At 39.0% G+C, this 25,663-nt stretch overlaps 1 protein-coding gene across 3 annotated transcripts; it reads right to left on the reverse strand.

Moving 5' to 3' along the window:
- On the reverse strand, positions 1-25,629 carry PNISR (PNN interacting serine and arginine rich protein). Of its 3 annotated transcripts, XM_041478008.1 has the most exons (13): positions 25,484-25,537; positions 19,283-19,411; positions 13,037-13,155; positions 11,601-11,786; positions 9,592-9,818; positions 7,729-7,915; positions 7,271-7,461; positions 6,514-6,651; positions 5,394-5,493; positions 4,634-4,687; positions 3,181-3,351; positions 580-1,681; positions 1-340 (listed from the first exon to the last, which is right to left on the reverse strand). In XM_041478008.1, the coding sequence occupies exons 3-13, from the start codon at positions 13,122-13,124 to the stop codon at positions 310-312; spliced, it is 2,475 nt and encodes an 824-aa protein (XP_041333942.1). In that variant the 5' UTR covers positions 13,125-13,155; positions 19,283-19,411; positions 25,484-25,537; the 3' UTR covers positions 1-309. The 3 variants fall into 3 exon arrangements, with proteins under 3 accessions (XP_041333942.1, XP_041333943.1, XP_041333941.1); XM_041478009.1 differs by lacking the exon at positions 19,283-19,411 and having other exon boundaries at positions 623-1,681; positions 25,484-25,629; XM_041478007.1 differs by lacking the exon at positions 19,283-19,411 and having other exon boundaries at positions 25,484-25,629.
- Positions 25,630-25,663: the final 34 nt, after the last annotated feature.

Genomic DNA, 25,663 nt, shown 5'->3' on the forward strand with positions numbered 1-25,663 from the left:
TTTTAAACAAAAAAATGAACTAAAGAGCTTTATTGACATCACAGTACATTCAATAGTAATTTTAAGAACATTACAGCTGAAAGAGAATGGCCTGTTTTATAGTCTTAATAAGCACTACCGTTCTTGAAAAAATGTAATACAAAGAAATCCTATTATTCTGAGCAGCATTTGGAAAAAAATACACCTATTTACAAATAAAAAAAAGGATTCTGGTTTCACCTACATAGCCACAATGTGCCTCTATAATGAGACAAGCCTTTTATAACTCATGGAATTTTTAAACGTCATAGCACTGGTGCCATAAATTCCTCAGCGTTTACGACGAAGAGGAGTTGTTGATCTGAAAAATAATGGAAAAGGGGGAAAAGTTAATTGGAAAAAATAAAATACCCCCAAACCCACACACACTTTAGGCTTAGTAATTAATAGTTTTTAAAGATTTTCCAAAGTTACTTTTGCCTAAGACAAAAAGTTTAACAAATACCATACTTTATTAAAAAGGTTCATATGCCGTACACATGAAGACGAATATAAAAAAACTTTTTAAAAGTCAGACAAAATACTTAAAAAGTATACTACCTTGATCGTGACTTAGACTTGTGTTTGCGGCTTGCCTTCTTACCAGACCTTTGAGATTTCTCCATGGAGCATGACCGAATATGCTTCGATTTCTTAGCCTTCTTTTCTTTACTGCTTCCTGGTGATTCCGAACTACTCCTTGCACTAGATTCAGAGCCTGATCGTTTTTTGCTATCTTTGGTAGTAATTTTTTTGCTTTCTTGTCTGGAATCCTGTCTTATTATTTTCACACATATTGAATCACTGCGAGAGAAAGTTCTTTCGCTGTCTCTTTTTCTCTTTAATCTACTGTCATCATGATTGCCAGCCTTACTTTCTTTTTCCTCTTTTTTGGGCTTATCTTTTCTTTTTTCCTGATCTCTCTCCCTTTCTCTGTTCTTTTTTTTGTCTTTATCTACACCTCCACCCTGCTCCTTCTTCCTTTCTTGATCTTTACCCTCACTTTTATGTTTGTGCCTATTTCCAGTAGGGCTTCTACGCTGGTCTTCAGCTTTACGTCTGTCCCTGCTCCTGCTGCGGCTCGCACGGTTGGCTCGCCGGTCTCTTGAGCGGCTGCCGCTTCTACGTCTATCCCAGCTTCTCTCTCTCGAAGGACTCCGATTTCTCCGCCTCTCCCCCCTTTCAGCACTGTGATTTCTACTAGATCTTCTCCTTTCCCTTATTTTCTCCCTGCTCCTACTCCTCTCTCTCCTGTTTCTGTGGGAGTAACTCCTGCTTCTACTGCGCCTAACTTTATGTGATGGCGTCCTACTGCGACTGTGTCTCTTCTTCCTTTTGGGAGAGGAAGAACGTGAAGTGCTGCGACTACTACCTGAGCTAGTGCTATACGATGAGCTGGATACTGTGCTGCTACTGCTGCTGCTCCTGCTATTGCTGCTGCTGCTACCACTGCTAGAGCTTCTTGACCCACTCCTTCCTGTCCTCTCTTTACCCTCTTTCTTGAGTTCTACATCAGGTGCGATTGCATTTGGAGATCTCTTCTTTTCATTAACCATATCTGCTTCAATTTCTTTTGCCTCCTGTGATGCTAAGTTACTATTCTGTTCTTTGTTGATAAATTCATTCATCTCTTTTGAAACTTTTTCATTTTGTAGCTTTTCTTCTGAAAAAAGAAGCACACGGAAAACAAAATTCAATTCATTTCAAGCAACAGTCAGTAATTTCCACACCATTACATTGAAAAAACCAAGTTTCCAAGCATCTCTCATAATACTTATACTTAAAACACTGCTACTATACCAACTACTTAACAAACCACTCTCTTTTCTTATAATTCTAGAAAAGTTGTCCTCTTGGTTTAGAAGAAGTAGAGCCCAGTCATTTTAGAAGTACTGATGTTATTCCCTGTTTTAATGGTTTAAGATGAAGTTCTCCAACAAATATCCTGGGACACCAGAACTCTCAAACTGATCTACACAAAAGACTTCTTCCTTTTGCAACCTTTCTCCTTCCTACAAGACTCCTCTTAAATACAGCAGGAAGTACTGATGCTTCCTGCCTTCCTTTGAGCCCAATTCATCTGGGTTTGAGGATTACTGTCTGGTCTGAAGAAGCTATATTTCTCACATAGTGAGACCCTCAGAGCGTTTCTCAGAGGTTTCCAAAATAAAAATTATTTTTATTCAATCTAGGATTCTCTGCATCACTGCCAACTTTATCTCCCCATTTTAAATTGAAACCAGAAAAATAACTGACATACATTTTTTGCTTAAAAATGGCCTTTTGATGTGGGCCATCATTTCCTGAATGAATTCAGGGAATAAAACCGCATCCAGAAACCCAGAGTGGTCCAAGTAGCAGCTAATTGTCAAATTTAACCCAGAAAACAATTCCAGCTGGTGCCCAAGTTATTAGGCAATACAGGCACAAGCCAGTGTATATTAGAAGATGCTGTATTGTCCATTAGAAATCTGCTGCCTTTACAAAACACTGCTACAAATGAGACTCTGCACTCTTCTAGCATTCTTCAGTATTTTGGCTGTATAGAATCAGCTGCTTTACACCCGTGTTTTGTATTTCTGCATATAGTCCCATGGAGACGTCTCCACACTGACATCTGGCTTCCTGCACTAGGAAGACGGAGGCCACCACTCAGACACTCTCCATATGGCTATGCTTTTATGCATACATCTTCCAACACTCAAAGAGAGACAGGACCATTAAGAAAACCAAAAGTTTATCTAGTCCAGCCTTTCATTAAGGGCTCCATATGTCTTTTTTTCAGTCTTTTAAATAAAAAGTTAAAGGAAGAAACCATGAATTTGAAGTTTATCATGATAGCACCTTCTCCTCCAGCCTGTGAACTTGGTTCATGACTTAACATTGCATCCATCTTTAGATAGCTCTTCAGCACTGGGAGGTGACTGTGCTACCATTTTGGCCTACATTATTTGTACAAAAGGACAAACCTTACCTTGTACAGAGAAGCAGAAGTAAATCACAGGGTTTTGGTTTTCTTTAATTTGAATTTAAAAAACATCATTTATAAATTTAGTTTCATAATTTTTTTGCTTAAAACGTATTTCTTTGCCATCAATTTACATACACTAAGTAGTAAACTCCATATACAATGGTACAGTAAGAAGACATCATATGATTTACCTTCTAGCTGTTTTTCTAGTAGTAGTTGCTGTTCTCTCTCTTTTCTCCAAAACGCTTCCTGTTTCTGCCTTATTCTGTGTCGTAATTCCTCATCATCAGTATCAGATGATTCAGAGCCTCTGTCACTCCTCTCATCTTCACTGTCTCCTGATCCATAACCACCCAGTCCACCTGCGTGCATAAAGTCCAGTCTATCACGAGGAAAGATTAAGCTTTGTTCTTAATACTTCTGTGAGGCAAAGAGGAGAGTAATATTGCCCTTCCTTCACTTCCTCGTCTCTGAAGAAGTCACTTTATTCTGGTAAGTGCCAGTGCTGTTTGCCAGTGTGTTCAAGGCCCCCGTATCTGCATTGATGGTCACTGTCTGCTTCTACTCCTTCTGGAACAGCTTGTTTATTTTCAGCAAGCAACCACTGTGACCATGGTACTTTTTTCATTGTATGGAAAGGCAAAAAATCTCCCTGTGGAGACTGTAACATGCCCTGCCTCTGTATCAGCAATGGGACAGAAAATGCCTGGGATCTTTCCCAGAAGACATCTCTGAAATTACTTCAGCTGCCTCTGTAGTCCAAGGCTACAGAAATTCTGAATGCCATATCAATTTTTTCCATATGATTAAGAAAACACTGCACTTTGACAGGTATGGAGATGGAATAGAAACAGACTTGCTTCTCCCCTAGAGATATTTGACTACTGGACTGGTAAGGTAAAGTCAGTTTAAACATCTGACATGGATTTCTTTCAGTCTGAGGTCCTTAGGATCTTTACTGCGATAGTTTTGAAACATGAATACTTGTGATGATAACATTCAATCTAATTCATCAATATTCCATGTAATGAACACATAACTGATCACTGACACTGCTGTAGTACATTTTAGACGATAAAAGTCATGTTGGGAGAAATCTCTTGCAGTTGTGTCTCAAGCTGGAATTTCAATCTCTCTTTCCTGTGTTGTTTCTGGCAGTATATGATATGAGAGCCTTTGTGTTTATGTAGCTTTCAATAAAATAATAATTACAAAGATTATAATATTTTCATGTATTGTCTTTCACATTACTCTTCTATCAACTTTCCCCTCTGGTTCATATGGATCAAAACAGAAGAAAAGTACGAAATAGTATTCCTTTCTTTGAAGGCTGCAGTGTGCTTCTGAAACTATAATACTTTGACAAGTAAATTTATCTAAAATTTTCACGTATTTTCAAATTTAGGGCAAGATTCTCATACACTAAATCACACTGCCTAGTTCTTTACTCCAGCAACTATCCCACTTATATATCAGTAGGACCACCTGTGGAACAAACAAAGGTGCTGATAATGATAAAGTTATCAGAAAGTGACCCCTATTCCCAGGCAATTAAAATCTAATTTCAAAATGCAATTTCTAGAAATGCAAGGCAAAAGTGAAACTCCCCCTTTAAGCCCTCTCAAAAATAAGGAACATACTTACCGAGTCCAGTGAGGGAAGCCAGTGCACTGGACTGTGCCAGCTGTTTTGCAGGAGCTTTGTATCACATCAACAACAGGAACAACATGTTAACACAAATAGCCACGATTTCATAGTCATGAGTCTATGGTATTGTTAAATCTACTACTATTGCTGTTCTTTGGAGGGAGAGAAGAAACATTAAAAACGCATCATCCATTTAAAACCACTTCTAGATTTTCTGACCATGAAGATTTAGAATTTAACTGCAAATTAACAGTGAGCAGAAAAAACACAAATATATACTCATGAATCACTTTCCAAGTTACAGCATCTGCACATAATTTTCAACTTCAGTAGTTACATACTTAGATTATCTCTATTATATTAAAATAATCTGTTCTGTAAGTACAATACATGTTAATAGTGAAAGCAAATTAATTACTAATTAAAGACTCAAAGTTCATCTCTTTTCACTTCTGAACAGCTTTGAGATAAAGATGATCGTAGTAAGGAACAGCTACAACTCAAGAGCCATTGACACACAGGTACCATTTTAACTGAAATGAATTGTATGAAAAGAATGGAATAACTCAAGTAACTCACAATACACTACACAGGACAACAGTACATGATTACTGGATTTGAACTCTACCAAGTTGGATGCATTATACTGGAATTGTTCTTAAGGGAGAACTATGGAGGTTAAATGTTCTAAAGACATGCAAATACAGAATTTTCGCAGAAGAAACTAAAAAGAAAAACCCTTCCAAACCCATCATACCTTTAGTTGCTTTACGGTGAACATCTTTGGCCACATAATAGATTTCTTCATTTGTGACATCTAAGAGAATCTCTGTCAGCAGCATTTTTGTCAGCATCATCTGAAGAAAATTGCATATACAATTAAAGGCCAAAACATCTTGAATAAATGCTGCATTCAAATTATATCCATACAGCTTCACTTCTTTTGATGACTATGAAAGTCATCTCCTAAAAAATATTTTATTTAATAACTTCTTTCAAAATACATGGCTAAAAAACAAAACAAAAAAAAATATTGAAGCTGTTTAAATGTGACCTGATTTCATAACTCTAAAGTTTCTATTTTGACTGTGAACTGTGTCTGCATGTATTGTACACAGCTATCCAGGGCACTGATCTTAATGTCTAAAATGATTATAACAATGAATATGTAAATCAGAAATGTACTTTGACTGATTCCAATTATTCTTTCAAAAAATAAAGAGAACTTTTCTGAGTGGTCTGCTGCCTGTAAAGATCATCAGATGTTACTTATGCAGCATTTTATTATTACATATTTTCTACAAAAATTGAAAAAAAATTGAGGTGGTAGCTAGTTCTCCAAGTCATTTATGTCTGGCCACGTGCTCTACAAAAATATATTCACCAAACTTAGTAGAATTCAGGGCCTTAATTAACAAGAATTCACAAGTATGAAGGTTGTGCAGACACAGTGAAACTGTTGGTGATCTAGGATTTAGGGTTGTAGCACTTCCTTGCAAGAATACATTTGTTAAATTCCCTTTTACAGGAGCTGAGGCTGAAGCACAGATTTGAAATGGGTGCATTTAATCACTAAAAGTTTTCAGAAATTTGGTAAGTGAAGCAAACCCATAGAATTAGTAAAGACCAATGCAAAGATTACAGTCATTACATTATTTCACTATTGTGCTAAATATGAGTTACATAACTGATATCCTTGTTTCTACGAGAAAGACAGCATTATGAACAGACATGCAAATATAACCCTGCTTTACTGTACAATGCATACTATACCTCTGTTGACAGCATCAGGGATAGAAAAAGTTATTTACTTTGATATGCCTGAAAAGTATGAGCAATTAAACAGAAATACTTAGTGAGAACTACATTATTAATACCATTTGATACTCCTTTTCTTCTTCTGTCATTTCTGGTTCACTTTGCTCCTCTTGAGGAGCTGGGGATGGACTCCTGCTGACTTTTCCAACACTTACAGCTTCTGTGTTTTCAGCATCTTCATCTTCCTCATCACTGTCCTGCAAGAACAGCATCACACATTTCAGGAAAAACTTAAATATCAAGCTCCTTAGTTTCTATTTTTAATAGTAAGCTTCATTTACTTTGTACTGAAATCTGTATTACAAGTTATCATAAAACCATTTATTTTCTCCCTTCCTAAAAAATATGCAGGTACACGTACCCAAACAAGCTAAGAAAATACTTAGTTGTCAGCTCTCTGCCAGACATGTACTTTGGACTACAAAAAAGATAACTGCTAAAATGAATGCAATGCAAGTTTTCCTAAATTGGCTCAGTTTAGCAAATGCAAGTATCCGAATATTTTCAGCTGCTGATTTGGAATTCTGACTTTCAAAGGCTCTGTACGTTCCAAAAGGGAAAAAACCCCAAAAACAACAAGTCCAATTTCATCCTTGTTTCTTTGCAATTACAGATCAAATTATATACTTCTACCTCTTAGCCATTAAAACCTTCAAAACATCAAGTAATTATCAACAGCGCAGCAGCTTAACCTTACTTTAAGCAACAAAACCAATGAGGTAACCAGGAACACAGAATCTCTCCACTGAAGAGACTAAAAAGTTGATACCTTTCAGGAAATACAAACCTGAGCAAAAAACAAGCCCTTATACTTACAAATTTACTTCTCTGAGGTAACCGTGGGCCATCCCCTTCTTCAGCCTCCTCACTTTCCTTTTTCTCTTTTTTAGACATCTGTGAACGTTGCTGCTCCATTCTCTCTTTTTCCAATTTTTTCTGTTTTTCTCTTTCCATCTTTTCCAGGCCCTCACGAATCCAGGCAGGCAGAGTTCTACGCTTCACAGCATCTACATAAGCAAGGTTTACAGTTTTGCAAGATGAAAAAGCCTTCTCCCCACAAAAAGGAATAAAAATATCCCCCAAAACAAAGAAGTAAACCCCCTATCCCCATCAAAACAAGTCCCATATTTGATTGTGGGGAAAAAACATTTATAATTGCTTTTTCTTTCCCTGCTCTTTTACTTGCTATTAAAAAGAAAAAGGTCTTCAAATTTTGCAATTCTTTATAAAATACAGCTTTTAAATTTTTTCATTAAGGAGTGGTTAACATGTACCAATCTGGGGAGGCTCCTGCTTCACAGGCATCGCAATAGGTGAACGCTGTCGATCTCTGAATGAGGGTCTTTCCCTTCGATTCTGAGTAGGTGCAGGAGGTGCTGGAGGACCTGGTGGCCCTGGTGGTCCTGGCTGCCAATAAGGTGGGTGAAATCCACCTTGAGGTGGACCAAAAGCAGCCCCATGCTGAAAGAGTAATGCAGTTTATTTTTCTTCACATGGTAACACTAAATGCAGCATGTGAGCAAGTCGGTCTACAAAAATCCATGCAAGTAGGAATCCATGATTTCTATGCTACTGAGATCGCTCTCTCACTGTGGTTCCCAAGAAGCAAGTTTCTTTTAAATATTTAATGACTAAACTTAGACTTAAGCAGAGATACTTAACAAACCTGAAAGGGCTTCAACCAATCTCCTTTCATATTGTGCTAAACATTAAGCTCTATAATCACCATCTATCTCCATCAGTTTCTTGCCAGCTTAGCATCAGAGCATGCAGTTAAATAAAGAGTGTACAAAACTCAGATTTAAGAGTCTAGCTATGTTAGCAGTCTTTTAACTACAGCATAAAAACAAAAATTTAAAGTTCAGCCTTTTATTACATAAGAATTTTGCACTGTGCACTTTCCAGTAATCCTTCACAGATCTTATTAATATCACTGCTTAAAATATTAAATGCATAATATGCAACTTTAGTACAGATCCTTGGTCTGGGCAATCTGTATACAATTCAAAAGTCACAAATCTTGAGGCATATATGAGGAGTTTTTTATTTTAATATTTACTGCCCAGAAATGCCAAATGAAACTATTTAAGAAGAGGGTATTCAGGGAAAAGGGTACATTATCAAATATTCCACTGAGTATTTAAGTGATTACCACTAAGGCACTCTTCACTACAATTTCAGGTTAAGCACCTCACTTTCATTCAATGCAAAACAAGTTTTCTGTAGAATTTAGGGAAGCTAATTTTAAGAGTTTGTCCCATGACAATAAACAAAAATTATAATAAACTCACGTATTGTAAAATTACTAGTTCCCTATTTAACAATACTGTTGAACAAGAGAATTGTAAGAGGAAAAATAATCTAGAAGATAAAATAGCCTAGAAGATAACAAAAAAAATTTCTGCCCATCTTCCCATGTATTTGTTTATGAACAGGAGGTAGGTTTTTAGACAGCTAGTCTGTCATTTATATCAGCAGTTCTGAAAGAAAAATACTGAAAATAGAGGGAAGATACAAAACTTTTTCGTGTTTAAGTATCTGTCCAATGCAACCTGCTATTATTAGCAACAAAATCACCTACATGTTTATTATACTATAGCTACTATACAACTTATATGCCAGAATGAAGAAAAAAGTGGATATGGATTTTTTTTTTTTTAGAAATACCATTGTTTATTCAAAGAATCACAATAGATAGATATGGAAAAGATCAATGGATCATCCAGTCTATCTCCCTGCAAATACAGGACTGTTTCCTGTGGTACATTATCTAGCGTATTTAAGCATATCTTTCTGAATTTTCTTTTCCTTGTCCTCATTTCTTTTTTTTCTAAACACAAAGCTACATAGTGTTAATTTATATACTGGAACACAGTGATGCATTTTAATATTGCAGACAACAGCCGTTTCTCATTAATACTGTTGAAAAATAAAACCCTTTAGCCTCTGAACAGAGCTGAAAAACTTTAAAGTATCTTCTGTCAAATGTTTGGTTAAAATGTATCTTAGCAGATAACAGATTCTGTAGATGTTTGTAGAACTGAAGAATGAAAGTCGCCGCTAGATGATATTAGAGGAACACATCCATGGAAGGGACTCTGCGCGCCTACAATATTAAAGCAACAAATATGTTTCACCTGATAGTCAAACTGGTTCACTGGCCCCATTGCAAAGTTATCGGGAGGTCCCCCAAAGTTGTGATTGTTCTGGTTAAACATATGCCTGTTGTCAGGAGTAAATTCCCCACTGTCCTGACTGTTGCTGTCTTCTGACGGAGGAACAATTTCCATTTGACCTGGGGGGGTTGGAGTCATCCACTGCTGATCTGGAGGTGGGTGAGGGGGTTGGTGAGGCATTCCCCATTCTGTTTAGGATTCAGAATACAATTTGTATAGTTAGTATAATTTATATGAGTCACCAATCACTCAGTGTTCTTGTATTTATCACAAGGTTCCTCAAAACATCACAGATGATAAAGCAAGGAAGAATCATCAATCTGCAGACTGTATTATACTGTCTCAATAATTTCTTCAACTAAATGAAGGAAATGCAAACAGCTATAGCTGAACTGACACAGGGAACAGAATTGGACAGGCACAGACATCCTGTAAATTTTTTATAAATTTCTAGTAATAGTGAGTTCACCACAAGACTTACAAATTGGCTAAACTATTAAAAAACCTCTCCTACTTCTCTACATCAATTTTGAAAGCAAGGAGCTATTTTAATATTTTGCATAATACTCTTGAAATACCTCCTATGGAAAGAAAATGATGTTGTAAGCAGCACAACCACTGAAACCTGTGCTCCAAAGTCTTGAGTCCTGATAATGGATGATTTCTTGGATTGCCCAATATCTAGCACAGGTCCTAGAACAAGCTACAGCCATAAGCCCTCAAACATACGTTTCAATTGGCTAACAGAGTGAAAAAGGTCTAAGGAATGAATTAATAGCTCGTGTGGCCATAATTTTTGACTGACTCCTTAAAAAGACAAAAATTATGTGCACTATACAGATACTTATAGACCATGACAGAGCTGCCTTATAACTCTCACCAGTAACAGAATTAGTATCTAGCCTCTCAGGTTAATTCCTACCTTCTATCCAGTCCTTTAGTACATTTTTCTAATTTTTACTGTCCTTCCCATCTGCATCATAATTGGATCTATTGCTGTAGCAACTAAAAAGTGTTATTATAGCTTTTCTATTTCTGTGTAAATTTCTACTTACTGTACAGAAATACAGCTAAAATACACTCTGCCACATAGAAAAGTTAAAAATTCTTACATGTGCCTACAATAACTTGTAGCCTAGTGCAGGTAGGTGAAAGAAACCTGATGGCTGCCTCCCTTTTATTATGCACATGTAAGAGCTACCAATAACATATTAAGCCTACTTATATTAAATGTTGCGTTTCAATAAATTTGGATAATGACAGTGAAAACTGGGAGAGTTATTCTTTCTATCATTAACAGAATCAAGCATGAAGTGCAGTTTTCCCCAAAACAACTTAGGACATGCACCTAGGCTTACTGTGCTGCTCATACACTTCAAATTGCATTATAGTATACTGTTATAACCCAGCTTTCAGAAAACAATTTCAGAAAAATTCTTAGCAGAAAATAACCCATTTCTATCCCATTCTTATTACCAGTGGTATCTAGTCAAGTTTTAAAAAGAAAATTAATTTTTTGGAAAAAATAAAGTTTGGAGGAAGTAAAAAATACAGAGAAAAATTGATACTAACAGAAGCATCCAATCAACTTTAACTTACAATGACTGAAAAATGCTGACAATCAGATACCTAAGTTAAAAAGGGTAAATCCTAAGTACATGAAACACAATAAAACCGTATTTTTCATACAGAATTTCACTGATCTTCCTTTTCAAAGATTTTATGACATTTAAAGCCAGCATCAGTTACACTGTGAACTCATTCTACATGTCAAGATCATGCCTGAAGCAGGTGTTACACTACAGGAGAGCCAACAGTAGCTCTCTAAGTAGGAGCTGTGATTAATAAGTCAACTGGTAGTTTTGCATTTTGAAGCCTGAGGGACAGGGCATGTTCACACCAAAAAAAAGTCTGACAAGAATAAAATGAAGAAACACAAAAAAAAGGAATTAACAGGAAGGGAAACAAACCTGGCTGCCACATTCTATTGAAGTTGGGATCCCCCTGAAAATTATTATGGTTGTTTGGACCAGACTCTATTCCTGAAATATCCTGTCCATTTGGCATCATTCCTTGTTGTTCCACTACATTCTGTTGCCCTGAGGCTTCTCGCTGAGCAATCCATGCTTGAGCTAATGCAGCCCAGTCAATCTGGCCTAAAATAAACAGAGGAAGTTAAAAAGGTTAGAACTCACACGTCTGAAGTTTAACACTGTTTCTCAATTACATGTCTTATTGCTCAAGATAAATGGGCAACGTTTACCTTCAGCAAGCACTGTGAGCACCATTTAAACTCATTCACAATGTACAGTAAAAGAAACAAAGCAAATGTCAGTGTACAGACTTGCTGAAGTACAGTTTCTCTGCATATATTCAAAATGTCACAAGGCAGATTATTTTACATTCACATTAGCATTGAATGGGTGGTAGTAATGCACTTTTTTCATATGTGAGCTAATTTTGACATCCGAAATTAATATACATATCCTTATAATACAAAGTCATAAAGATTTGAGAATAAAAGATATACAGTGTACCCTCTTCATATAACCCTTGCCAGATATTTTGTTACAGTTCTCTCTCCCATTTTTTTTTTCTTTACTGCCATTCCTATCAGTAAATAAATAAACTGCACTCTCAGATAAGAACACTAGCATATCTTCTGCTTATTATCAAATTAGGAAAACTCTCCAGTGAATTTAACAGAAATTAAAGTGACAGTAAAACTGTGTGCCTGATCACTTGGCCTTAGTATTAAATACACACCTGCACTTTCATCCATTTTTCTATTTCTCTTGATATTTTGAATTGTTGCCACCTCATTCTCGATTTAAGGTATATTATGTTCTACTCTTTAAAGCACTTGGTGGTTTTGGTGGGGAAAAAAACTTCAAACAAGAGATCATGATTATGACTGCTGTAACCTAAATCAAGAACCATATTGGTCTTCTAGTGAGGTTTTTTTTGGTATATACATCAAAACTTTTGAGGTTTTTTTCTGTATATATAATCTGCATTAATACTTCTGCCACACATGTACTGAACAAAAAAGCAGATTCTCTAAAAAAAAAAAAAAAAAAAAAAAATCGGATTTAGCTTGGCTAAAAAACTGACAGGGATACATATCTGGTAACAGAGGTCTAAACGTTGATCTGTATGACCGGTAAAATGTTGGTTAATTGTGTAGGATAACTCAGGTTTCTTGCTTGTATTTGCATATTATATATTAACTATGTGAAAACATTTGGAACCTTTGTATGTTTTCTAGTTCAGAAAAGCATCATAAATGTATTATCTTGAGAGCAGCTACAAAGGCAACTATGAGTCATACTCTGTTACGAAGATTCAAAAATTTAAATGACAACACGTTAAAAGAATTAATCCACAAAGCTTTCTATATACTTACTTGGATCTTGCTGGTGCTGAAATGACTGCATCCACTGCTGTTGGTTCAAAGGCCATTGCTGCCAAGGTTGTCCACCTTGATCCCACATCTTTTAAGTCTTTATATAGTCTATATTTCAACTAAAAATAATAGTTGTATGTTTAAATAGATGCCCATGAAATATCACATAACTGAAACTTACATAACTGCAGATATAGTTAAGCCTTGCAAAGCAAGCTGAAGCAATGCTGGCTTAATATTTTAAGCTGGAGGAAATGGTTCATCCTTTGGAGTAATATCTGAAATATTACTGTAAGATTTCAGGAGTCTAGTATGCTTTCTTTGTATTTTCATAAAGAAATTAACTACCAAATGATGTTCAAGGAGATATATGACAAGTTTGTACGACAAGATCTCAACTGGCAATAAATGCAATTTAAAGCAAGTCAAAATAGAAAAGGCATGATTGGTATCTTTGCCTGCTTCTTAGGGAAAAGATGTGTATTTCTTCAAATAAGTGTCATGCAAGGCTGTTAAGCAAGACAAAAGTCACCAAATGGTAAAACACATTGTTAATGATTGCACAGGAGAACTGCACAGGTACAAGACAGTGCCCGCATGCATGTTATGCATTGTACAGACTCATTTTAACTTCTAAATATAGACCTTCAAATCTGAGAAAGAAAGATAAATATGACCACGCAATTACACATTGTCCCTTAAAATCATGAGAAACAATTTTTGCTGTGCTGTGTACACCCTCACTGAGCAGGCAGCAGCAGCCCTGGCTCCAGATGGCAGCAGCAGAGCTCCACAGCCTGCTTGCAGTGAAGCTCCAAGGCCAGCTCTGTGTGAGTTTGATGAGGCACAGCAGTCCAGGCAGGAGTGCCCGCAATGGCACACCAGTTCTTTCCATCATTTGTACCTCCAGCACACACCTAACCTGCTACACATGGGAGACCAGAGAGCAGCCACCTGCATTGTTCCAAACAGCTTCTCCAAAGACAAAGACTAGGCACAGTTCTGGGAACACTTCACTCCAGAAGCTGTTCCCAAAAACCAGTATGGTAGGAATGCTTGTGTGACCGCCCTCTGCCCTACCCAATCTGTTAAGAACTTCTCAACAGGCTTTCCAATCAATGCATATATCCTTATGGAATTTAACATACAATCCCTGAGTTCATACTGTTAAAACATCAAGCATGTAGGTTGTTTCAAGCACTCCAAACTTAAAAGAAAGAGAAAAATTCATTCCCTGAGGTCACAGGAGCAGCATACAGGACCTAGTCGTGGCTCACAGCCAAGTGCAATACAGAATAGATGAATAGAGCCTCTCTGCTTCAGAGCAAACCAGTTCAAAGCAGCCAGTGCCGCTTGGGTGGCCAGCCAGGAGCAAGCCCAGTGGCTCTGAGGGAGTGGGACACACACACCCCACAGACAGAGCCCACTCTCAGCACATGGACAAAGCTACTGGAGTGGAACCTGCTCGCAAAGGCATCTTGTGCTCACCCGCTCACACAAGGGACTGCATGACTGCACAGGCAGAGAGCATCACTCTACAAAAGTGCACCACACAAAAGAGCTGCACTCAACATCAGGGGCACTGGGCCGTGAAGAGATGAACACAAACTTGTATTTTGCATACTTTTGTCAAATGAAATCCTTTACATTAAAAACTGTAGATCACCTTTGTTTTGAAAGCACTTACTGTCAACATTGTACAAAAATTACACCTGTGGCTCTGAAACATACAGTTGCATTTTGGGGGGCTTTAAACAAGACCAGATCAACTTTGGCAACAGGGCGAGCAATGGGCAAAACTTAGCTAATACTTTATTATTTTCACTATCTTTTCTTGCCAAACTAAGTATGGAGGCCTTTTCCCATTTCATGAATACTTTTATGCTATTCAAACCTTTAATAAGTGAAGACACCGCCCTTTCTCTTGTCTCTTTCTTTTCATATTTTTATCTGTACCTAGGAAATCAACTTTTTTATACCAGCTGAGTGTATGGGTGGCTACTACTAATGCACTTAATGCAACATTTTAGCTGATCCCTTAAACTAGCTCTCCAGGTATTCACAGACACATATTTCACACACTACACACGAGGAAGTAACTGCAATACTTTCAACCCTTAAGAAAAAGGTAAGTAAATGTTTCTTCCTTCCCTCAGTTCATCTTTCTATCCAGAATAAAGATTCTTTCAAATGTCAAAATAAATTTATTTACTTATTAAGAGTTATAAGATTGGGGTTTCAGACTACCACTATAGTTCACAGCCTCGTGGTGCTGCTCCCTTTGTTTCCATCTGTTAAATCCCACTAGCAATAATCAACACGGATTTCACTAATTCTGGTAGCATTTCTTTACCTCAATATATAGCATGTTGCAAGAAGTTTGTGGAATTACACTAAAACTCAGCAGAAGTTTTAGGTTTTTTTACTAATAAGGCCGCTGAATGCAATAAAATTTACACAGTTAAATACCAATTTCTCTTATCAAAGTGTAACAATATTAAGACCACTTCTACAAATGCAACTAAATTGGAACCTCCTACACACAGCTTTTACATGGTAGGATTAGATGAGATTTATTTTTAGTGGACTTGTTCTATCTCTGTCCTAAAATCTTCAGTATTACAGATTTTTTTAAACATGTTCCAGCTAACACAATTTGATATCTATTTCTCAATTGAAATGGACACTTAGTATTCTGGCTATTTTTCTTCTTTACTCTCAGGTCTTGATGCTCACTATGGACAAACTGAAGCACTTGTTTAGATCATTAATAAGGTCTAAGACCACAAAAGCCTCCATATCTCAGTAAAACCTGCCCTCAAGACAGTAACTGCCTTCTTATTTTACAGATTATTCAAATAAATCTCGTGGGAAAGATATATTACCTTGCAGCCCTGTACCAAGTGGCATCTGAAATGGTGACCAAGGGATAAAGCAGACAGGCAGTGAGTGACCTCAGACAGCAGCAGCATTCATTCACCTCCTGGCTGCCCCATCAGCAAGTTACTATGCCCTAGGACACCGAGGCCAAGTCCACACTCCTACAGGAAGGGGTGCTGAAGGACCTCACTGTCTCCCCACTAGAGAACAGCACTGACCCAAGGCACCTCGCACTCTCTGGGTGCTTCCAAGCACGTCTCAGGTGTGTGCATGGACCTGGGACCCCACAAGCAGCTACCACATGTCCAGTCCAGTTTGGAAGGTCACAGGCTTTCCCTCAGTGCCAGCTGGCTGCAGGGCCAGAATAAAAAGCACAGCTGGTTTTAGTTGTTAGCATAGATAGCTGCTGATCCACTGCTCTGCAACATAATATGGCCCAGTCTTCAACTTGCCCTAGAGAGATTATTTCACCTTACTCCTTCTATTCTGGGGAGAGAAATCAGGTGGGGAAGTGCAAAGCAATAGGTCAAGTCATGGAGCTGGGTTCTATTTTGATGCACAACATTACGACAAGACAGCAACAACAGTGTAAAACCCTGAAGAACTTCAACATTTGATTAATTCAATATATGCCACTCAGAATAAACTAATTTAAAATCACTGCTATTTGGAACAGGTAATTTTAGTTTGTGAACTGTATTTGAAGGCTTTTAATTCTGTATTACATTTGTACTTCTACATTTTCCTGAAGCAATGTTGATTTGCATAGGTTGGTAATTATAAAATATACTGGCTTTCAAGTACACAGATTTATTACCAAATTCAGTGTAAAAACATTCTTTACTAATCAGAAATATGTACTACACAAACACTTAAGCAATGACATCACTTTTTTTATGCAACCGTACATGCAGAAGCCCTTTTCCAAATATGCTGTGAAAACTGTCTAAAACGATTTTTTGGTTTATTTCAACACATCTTCCTTATTGAGCAATGCTTGCTTTACAGAAACAGGAATTGGATATGGAAGGAATAAAATTCACACCTTCAAATGTTTATAGAAGTAATCTTAACATATACAGGCTAAAAGAGAAGGTGATGTATTAAAAATTTTTAATATTGAAGACTAAACGTGTGGCTCAGAGCCATTAAACAGAAGAGGTTAGTTCTAGCACCTCTCTCTTTATGGTGACCTGGAACAGCAGGACATCATCATTTTCTGGGAAACAGACTACCCTGCATTTTAGTTCTCCACTAATTTCCTGCATTTTCTCCAAGTTTTCACCAACTGGTACAAGGTAAACATGAAAAAGTTGCTGGATACAGGTGTTTTTCATCTAGTACAGGAAGGCTGCAGGCATTTAAAGATGGTTCATTGTCTTCAAAAACTATTTTGCTAAGCACTGCAATGTCTAATAATTCCATCTGCTTTTAAGTTTCAGAGGCAAAACCCAACCTGGTTTTAGCTCTTCATTTCCAGCTGTCATGTTCTAAAAGGTAACTAAAACAAGCACTTATGCTATTTGATGTTACTCTTTTTTACATAAAGAATGTAAAAAGTTATGCAATGTAACTTTGTATTCTGCTTGTGAAACTTTACTGAGCGTGAAAGGACTTTTCAACAGAATCTCAGGATTGTCCTGTCAGACATCACTGACAGTTTCCTTCCTAGTGATATTTTAAAGGTGTCAAAAATAAAAACAGATCAAGTCAAGTCACACAGTAATGAACAAACCAGACGTGAGTTACCAAAACAACACTTTTGAACCTGAGTCCACAAACAGAAAAGGGCACAAACTACTTCACAAAGAACTCACAAAACACAGTGGAGAAAATGTAGCCTGTTCGCAGTAATTTAAAAATTACTGCAAGGGATTCACCTCCTATACCAAGGCAGGGGAAGAGGAAACAAACCCAAAATCAAGAAACAATGCCTCTCTTAAAGGCTTGAAACAACTGGAACCTCTTGTACTAATATATATGACAAGAAACAACCTGAGACACAAGTAGTAATTAATAATGGAGAAAAGAGACTCAAAGTCCTCTCCCACTAACTAAAATCTGCACTGACAAAATTAACTTAGGATGCTGCCACAAAAATAATAAACAAGTTGTTACACAAGCTTTCTTACAAGTTCCCAAATGAGCATCACCTGAAAGGTTTCACCTAATACAATGGACAGCTCTATTTCCCACTAGTGACCTAAGACCAATTCACACACAAAGTATCCAAATGACAATGAAACAAACTTTATTTTCTACTGAATTTGGAGGGGAGGGAGATGAACACTGGCTAAAATTAACTCAGTTCAAAGGTTAGCAAAACATTTAGTAACAGAGGGGTACCTCAACTGAGCAGTCATTAAGACATACTGGTTCTGACATCACTAATACATACAACAGGTTTGAAAAGCAACAGGTTCAAAGAATGGATCCATTTTGTAGGCACCTATTTAGAAAGGAAAACACAGACACTATCCCTCCTTTACAATGATGGGTTAAGGTTCTTTTACTTAGCTGTTGTACCCTCCAATTCAATTGGACATAGCCTTTTTTTCTTTCCTTCTCTCTCTAGCATACACACACAAACAAACAAAAGAACATTTATTGGTGCTTCACAAGCTGTTCCCTGATGTCAGATCACAGAACAGGAACCTGAATCTATTAAAAATCTGTTTACCAATGAAGAAACAGAAGCCAATTCAGGATTCTTTTTGTTTTATACAGAAGCACAATCACATGAGCAAAGCACCCCATCAATTCACATTTAATTTCAGTTACATGTATTTAACAGACTATGGAAAGTTCACATGATACCTGAAAATCCTGCTGGAGTTCTTAAGAGCAAACATGTTCTGAAATATGTTCTTTCACATGCTGGGGTTTTTTCTTTTTAAATTACTATTCAAAGGCTGGACCAGAATCTGCTGAAGTTTTATTAAAGCAAATTACTGGTATGAAAATGTGCCACCCTTGACAGGACTGCTGGGGAGGGCTCCCCTGCTGATGACAAAAGCTGAGACAGCAATATAGACAGGACTTACCTCGATCACCATCAACCTCTGAGAGCCAACAGCACTCAGAAACATTTAAATGTCATGTCAAACTCTCTACCGCTGTATTTAAACTAACTTTTCTTTGTGTAAAGACAAAGAACATATTTTTAAAGGCAGCTTTCCACTCCCATCCTTGATTGTAACATGCATCTCAACTACAAATTACACCTCAATGTTAACCTATTCTTTTAGGGAAAAAAGGCACCTCCTTCAACCTATTTGTTAGCATAATAAGGTATTTCCCAACATAGTTGTATGATGTGTCCAGACACACCACACACTGAAAGGCACACATTTAGAACGTACTTACCAGTAAACAGAGTCTTCAGTGGTAATTCACAAGCTCACCTTTAACTCTGGGAGACTCTCCCAAGCACTTCCCACAAAACACAGCTATCTTGAAGCAAATTACATATTTCCACACCAACAGGAATGTACCCTGTCAAGGAGAGCACGGTTTCCTGAGAACTCACCAATGGCACAGTGCTTAGTGAAGGTCCTTGATGTCAAAGATGGGGCCATCTTTTAGACAAGGCCACCAAGAGAAGTTGAGCAGTAAGAGGCTCACTCAGGTTCCTTGGACAACCCTTCCTAGGCAGTTTCATAATGTAAACTCCTAAAATCCACTACCAGTTCAACAGCACTCGTGCAGGGCTAACTGTGCTCTCACCTCTCAACACTGGAGAGGAGCAGTCTTATGGAGCAAGGCTCAGTCTTGGAAATGTCAAAAGACAAAGCCTGCTTGCCACCCTGGAGATACTATCTTCCTTAAATGTCTTATGATAATGGCTGCAGCAGAACTGAAAAATATCAAGAAACTTCCCCTGGGAAGATAAGCAAAATCTGTCCCTAAACAAAATTTAATACAGCTAATGGATAAACTGAATTGCTCCAATTCATGCAGCTAGTCCAAGACAAGAAGCAGAGAGACCTAGGAAGTTAGCTCAGCTCCAGAAAAGCATCAGGAAGATAACTAACCATACCAAACTGTCCTGATGAGTGCATCTTGTACACACTTCCTTGCTCCTTCTAAGTAACTCCCATCACTCTGACAATCTGCTTCTTCCTAATATCAATGTTACACACCATCCTAACCATGCAGAACACCTTCGAGTTCAACAGCTTCTGCAGCAGATACAGAGATTCTGAATGGCTTGCCAGGAAATCCACCAAAGTGAAATATCTTACAAATGAGGAAAAAAGAAAGCTTTGGAATATGAAATCAAGTATTTGTTAGAAGCTAGACTATCTCAACTCCAAGAAATCAGAAGACTGCCTAGGAGTCAAGCTGTCACTAGAAGGAGAGTGGCACACACCTTCTGCTGTGTCATGAGCTGAAGAGATCAAGCTTAGGAATTCTTACATCAGACATCAGTATCATTGGACCTCATCTTCAGGACACATCCTGCTGGTGGTGGTTTATTCAACCCTGTAGACAGGCAGACTAAGGATTCTGGAACCTACAGAGCCCACAGCGAGAAATCGAGAGCCTTCTGATGCTGAGGGGTGGCTGCTGCATCCCTTTTCTGATCATGCTACTCATCATTCCTGAAGAGCAGGTCAATATATGACACAAGATGGCCTGACAAGTTTTACTTGCAAATTGAACTCTTAACACACAGCTGCAGGAGTTGTTCTGGTGACTAAAGATTTGTCTTGCAGGCATTCCAAACAAGCATGGCATTTAGCAAAGAAATATCCATCATCTAATTAAACAAGGAAGCTGAAAGAGCAGGTCATCATGCATACTTGGAGAATCCCTACACAGCTAGTCTTTGCACCTCAGGGTTTAAAGACAACACACTCTTTTGCACTCCATTCACAGGTCAGGTATCTTGGCAAAAAACCAAAACCAACAAAAAAAAAAAAGAAAAAAAAAAAAAAAAAAAAAAAAAAAAAAAAAAAAAAAAAAAAAAAAAAAAAGGCTAGAAAGATGTTCTACTGTGTGGTAACCTGACAGTGCAGCCATGACTTTTTGACTATATATAGGTCTATATAGTTGAAGGGAAAGACCCCAGGAGATAGGAGTACTGATTTATAACAAACTGCAATTACTGGTTTTGAAACACACTGTTATTGAACAGCCAGTGTGATTAGCTTGGTAATCTTTTGGTGTGAGTTTAAGACAATACAAGCAGCAAAGGCACATTAGTCTCTGATGCTCTTTCTAGAACCTGGGCTACAAAAGTCATCCACAACACATCTTGAGAAGGATCTCAAAAGCATCACATACTCTGTGGGCAGTTTCTTCATTTCATATACATTTAGGCTCTGAAGGTGAACGTAAAGGAAAATGGAGATATTTCAGGAGCAGAGCTCCTTGAAATCAATAGCCTGATTTCTTGATCTGTCATGTGGATGCCTTATTCTAATGTAAGGTTTTTACCTTTCATTCAAGGTAGCTGGTATTGACTCTGTGAAGTTTTAGCACAGTGACTGAAGGCTCATGATGAGCTTCCATGATGAATTCTGTGCACCTGCAAGCAGGATAAACCTAATCCTACATTCACCACACCAGGATCAAATCAGTTAGTAGAAAGACAAGAATAAGGCAAATACCTCCAAGAGTTGAAACTGAACAAGTGTTGCTGCAGAGCTGTTTGCCCCCTCCCTTTTCTCCCACTATGCTATTGCTTCAACAGGGCCATGGTAGCAAAAACATCACCAATGAGGCTGGAAGGACTAGTGGATAAATACTCTAGGGGTACAACACCAACAGTTCACATAGCTCTCCCAAGGAATCAGAAAGAGCAGCTCAGCCATGGTATTATCAATATACAACCAAGCTGGAATCCAAAGTCAGTAATAGGCACACATGGTACAAACTCCAAAGATGTCTATTTCAAAGTGCTCCCAACTGGAAGGAAATGTAAACAGGGTGCTTCACCCATGACTGTGTCACTGGAATAAAATATACTTTTCTGTAAGAATCTGTGCATAAGAGGTGCAACTGAAAAGAACCGCAAATGAAAAATAGCTTTGCATAACCAAAGGAGTCCCCCTACCAAGAAGAAAAATTTAATGCAGAAAGGGTGTCACTCACAAGAACTATAATTAGCTGGTGGTCTTAGCATAGAAGAGCCAGGTAAGTCAGAACAGTTCTACAGTTAACAAGATGTGGGAGTCTGGAAAAGTGCTGTATCCTATGCATCCACATAGGAACAGACCCTGCAAGTTACTACAGAGTGGCTGCAGACACATTCACTCAGAGTCAGAACAAATGCATACCATCACTCAGACAAAAACATACCAGCTTCGATTTTACTTGGGAGAATTAATATTTACTACTATATTACATTCAGCTGTTGATTAGAAAATCAAACATTTATGGCACAATTTAAATCTGCACTAAATCAGAAAAAGTTACAGTAACCGTCTTGCCTACTACTCTGTTTCACTCATGACACTTTCACTTGGCCAAAGACTTCTATGCATCACGTAGGGCACCAGCCTAAGTTGTTCCCAGTATTTCATGCCCAGATACTATGCATCTTTTCTCCTCCTGAGAGCCAGAAGCTGTACCTTTGTTCCTGCTGGGATCTGTTAGCATGATGACAAGACAAAAAACATGTTAAATCTTCCAGCTCATAGTTATGTACCGCTAAAATTTGCTCCACTGCATTCTTTAACATCAGAAGTGTTCTTTCTCATACTGAAGAATAGAGGCTTTTCAAATGTGTGACCAAGATCCAAAATACAAAACCAGAAAAAGAACTGATGAAAACAGCTTGCTCAGTATCCACGAAGTTTTCCAGAACCTGGTTCACACATCAGTACATCTGACTAATATTTACAATGCTAACAAGATGAAGCAGCATGAACAAAGGTCAAATTTAAAAAAGAAAAACTAAAAGGAAAAAAAAGGTACTGTGAAATCTTCTTCAGGGAGTTACTCCCACAGTACAGCTTCTCTGTCAATTTAAACTTCCATCCACATATCCACTGAGCTGAACACAACTCTTTTTTAAAAGAGCAAAAGGACCAGATATTGGCATCCAGAGACCATTTACTTATTTTTTGTATTTCTAAGACAAAGACAAACACATGATTTGATTATCATAGAGTAGGAAAGCAAAATCACTGCTAGAACATTTACTACCACAGAAACATTATCATAACTTAGGCAGTTTAAGTCAAAACTGTGCTGGGTTGGGGGGGGGAAAGTCTAATCTGATTATTTTTTTCATGTATCATTCCACTGAAAGTCCTGATGCAGGATTTTCAATTAGCCCTGTAACACAGCATTATTTTTTTTCTGAAGTGAACAGTCCATCTGCAACTTCCTCTGCAAAGAACATGCGTCTGCACAAAAATTCATAGTGTCAATAACAAAATAAACAACTACTCCTCACTAGTCATGAGCAGATATTAACCTCAATGATAAATACAATTATCATTTAACAAGGGATCAGCCAGTGATGAAAGTAAGAACACTTTAACACCTACCCAAAATATTATATGTCACCAAAAGCAGACTTAGAACCACCATGTACCTCAGTCATGAAAAGATCTGAGACTAGACACTACTGTTCCCATTGAATCTTTACATAATCCTGCACTTAACTAAAAATCAAACATGGTTATAACTCCACTCTACCACTACAGCTTATAAGGTGAGTTAACCACTAAAAAACTGTAGAACTGTGCTACATTTGTGGACTCTTAAGCCCTACAGCACCTCTGAGCCCAAAGTACAGAAAGCATTCTTATCAGAGCAGGAGTTTGTATGTCATATGGGACAAGGGAAGTCTTGTAATGGCATAACAGCAGAGATGACACAAGGTTTGCTGCTGCACCAAACAAATTAAAACCAGGAGCTTGTCTGTCAGCAATCCTAGCAGCTTGTGCCCAGACAAAGCCGAGACTTTCAGCTCCCCGCTGTTCTACAGTCAGGGGAGCTGCAGCATCTGTCACCCCCGTAAGAGCCATCTTCAGTGCAGCTGCACTCCAAAGAGAGGTTTCTTACTCCTACCAACAGTACAGCTGTTGGCTGGCCTGCACTGGTATTTGCAACCCTGCCTTTGGAAAATGATGTCAGAATACTGTCTGCTGGTCGACACCTTTATGCTTTGAAGACCATCACTCCCTCTCTTTGGAAGGTGGCTGACTCTGCGTTAAAGCAAAGCCTTTAGGGCAACCCTTGTTTCCTGTATCCCACACCTTCCAATAGACTGTTTGCTTGAAAACATTTACAGGTGTTAACTATAAGAGAAGAAATTAACAACAACCAAGGTGACTGAATACTCTGCATTATCACTTGTTACAGAAACTTAGGAAATTTCAGCTGGGGTAGCACAGAATTATCCAATGGTTCGGGTTGGAAGGGACCTTTGAAGACCATCTAGTTCAACATCTTGCACGAAATGATGTTGCTGAATGTTCTGTCCAACTTGATCTTGGACATTTCCAATTGCAAAACTTCCCTGGAACACCTGTTCCACAGCTTCTTCATCTTTATAATAAAAAAATTCTTCCTTACATTCAGTCTATATCTGTATTTCAGTTTAATACTGTTGTCCCTCACCCAGAGCCCTGGTAACAAGCCTTTTACCATCTTTTTTCATATTCAAAAGTACCTTCATTCCCTTTAGGTACTGAAAGCCCACAATAAGGTCTCCCTGGAGCCTTCTCTATTCCAGGCTGAACAATTCCAGCTCTCTTTGCCTGTCTTCACAGAAGAGGGGTTCCAGCCCTCAGACCACTTCTGTGTCTCCATCCTTAACTGCAAAGCCTAGCATACCCCATTAAAATTCACTTCAACAACTTTGTGGGATTGTCTAATGAAGTACAGAGAAACTGCAGGGATAAGTGCTGAAAGCAAAAAGGCTTTCAAACCCATCATCTGTTTGAGGATCCATTTAAAAACACCCTGCGTTTGCCAAGCTACTGGTCCAGGTATCTTACAAATGCCGCTGTGTGAGTTTCAGTTCTCTGGAGCCCTCCAGTGGAACGAACTCATAGGAGCGGCCCCGAAACCCATGAAACAGCACAAATACCCACAAATACACTTCATCCGCAGGAGCCGGGCTGCTGACACAGCCGACTACCAAATCCCAGTGCACATGTTGCTTCCCTAACTAGGTTACCGGCTAAACCAAGCAGACACCGTGCCCCGCGGAACCACGGCCGCTGTATCCCGGGCAGCCGGCGGCTCCCGGCACGGCCGGGCGGGCTGCGCGCTCCCAGCATCCCGGGACCGCCGGCCCCGCCAGGTCGCGCGCTCGGCACCCCCCGTCGCCCCCCCGCGCCCTCGCCGCGCATGCGCGGCGCGCCGCCCCCCCAGGACGGGCAGCGGGGGAGGGCGAGCGGCTCTCGGCTCGACCCTTCTCGTCCTGGCCGCCGGTTTCCGCTGTCGGTGCCGCCGGTTCCTCACGCCCGGCGGGCAGCTGCCGCCGCCACCGCGGCGCGCGGCGCCCTCCCGGTTCGGCTCGGAGCGAAGGGGAAGACCGGGTCAGCGACACCCGCCGGCCCCCCGGGAGCGCTGGCGAGCGCAGCCCGCCCCGCTACTTACGCGCTCCCCCGCCTCCCGCCGCCGCCGGTGCCGCCGCTCCGCGGCCGCGCTGCCCCCGCTATCACTCCTCGTCTTCACGGACAAGACAATATGGCGCCCGCTGGCGCTCACCCGGAAGTGAAAGGCGTCACGGTGCTGACCCTCGCCTGGCATATACGGGAGCCTGTGGCCGCCATCTTT

Source organism: Pyrgilauda ruficollis, unplaced genomic scaffold (genome assembly GCF_017590135.1).
Source record: "Pyrgilauda ruficollis isolate IOZ18807 unplaced genomic scaffold, ASM1759013v1 scaffold43, whole genome shotgun sequence".
NCBI lineage: Eukaryota > Metazoa > Chordata > Aves > Passeriformes > Passeridae > Pyrgilauda > Pyrgilauda ruficollis.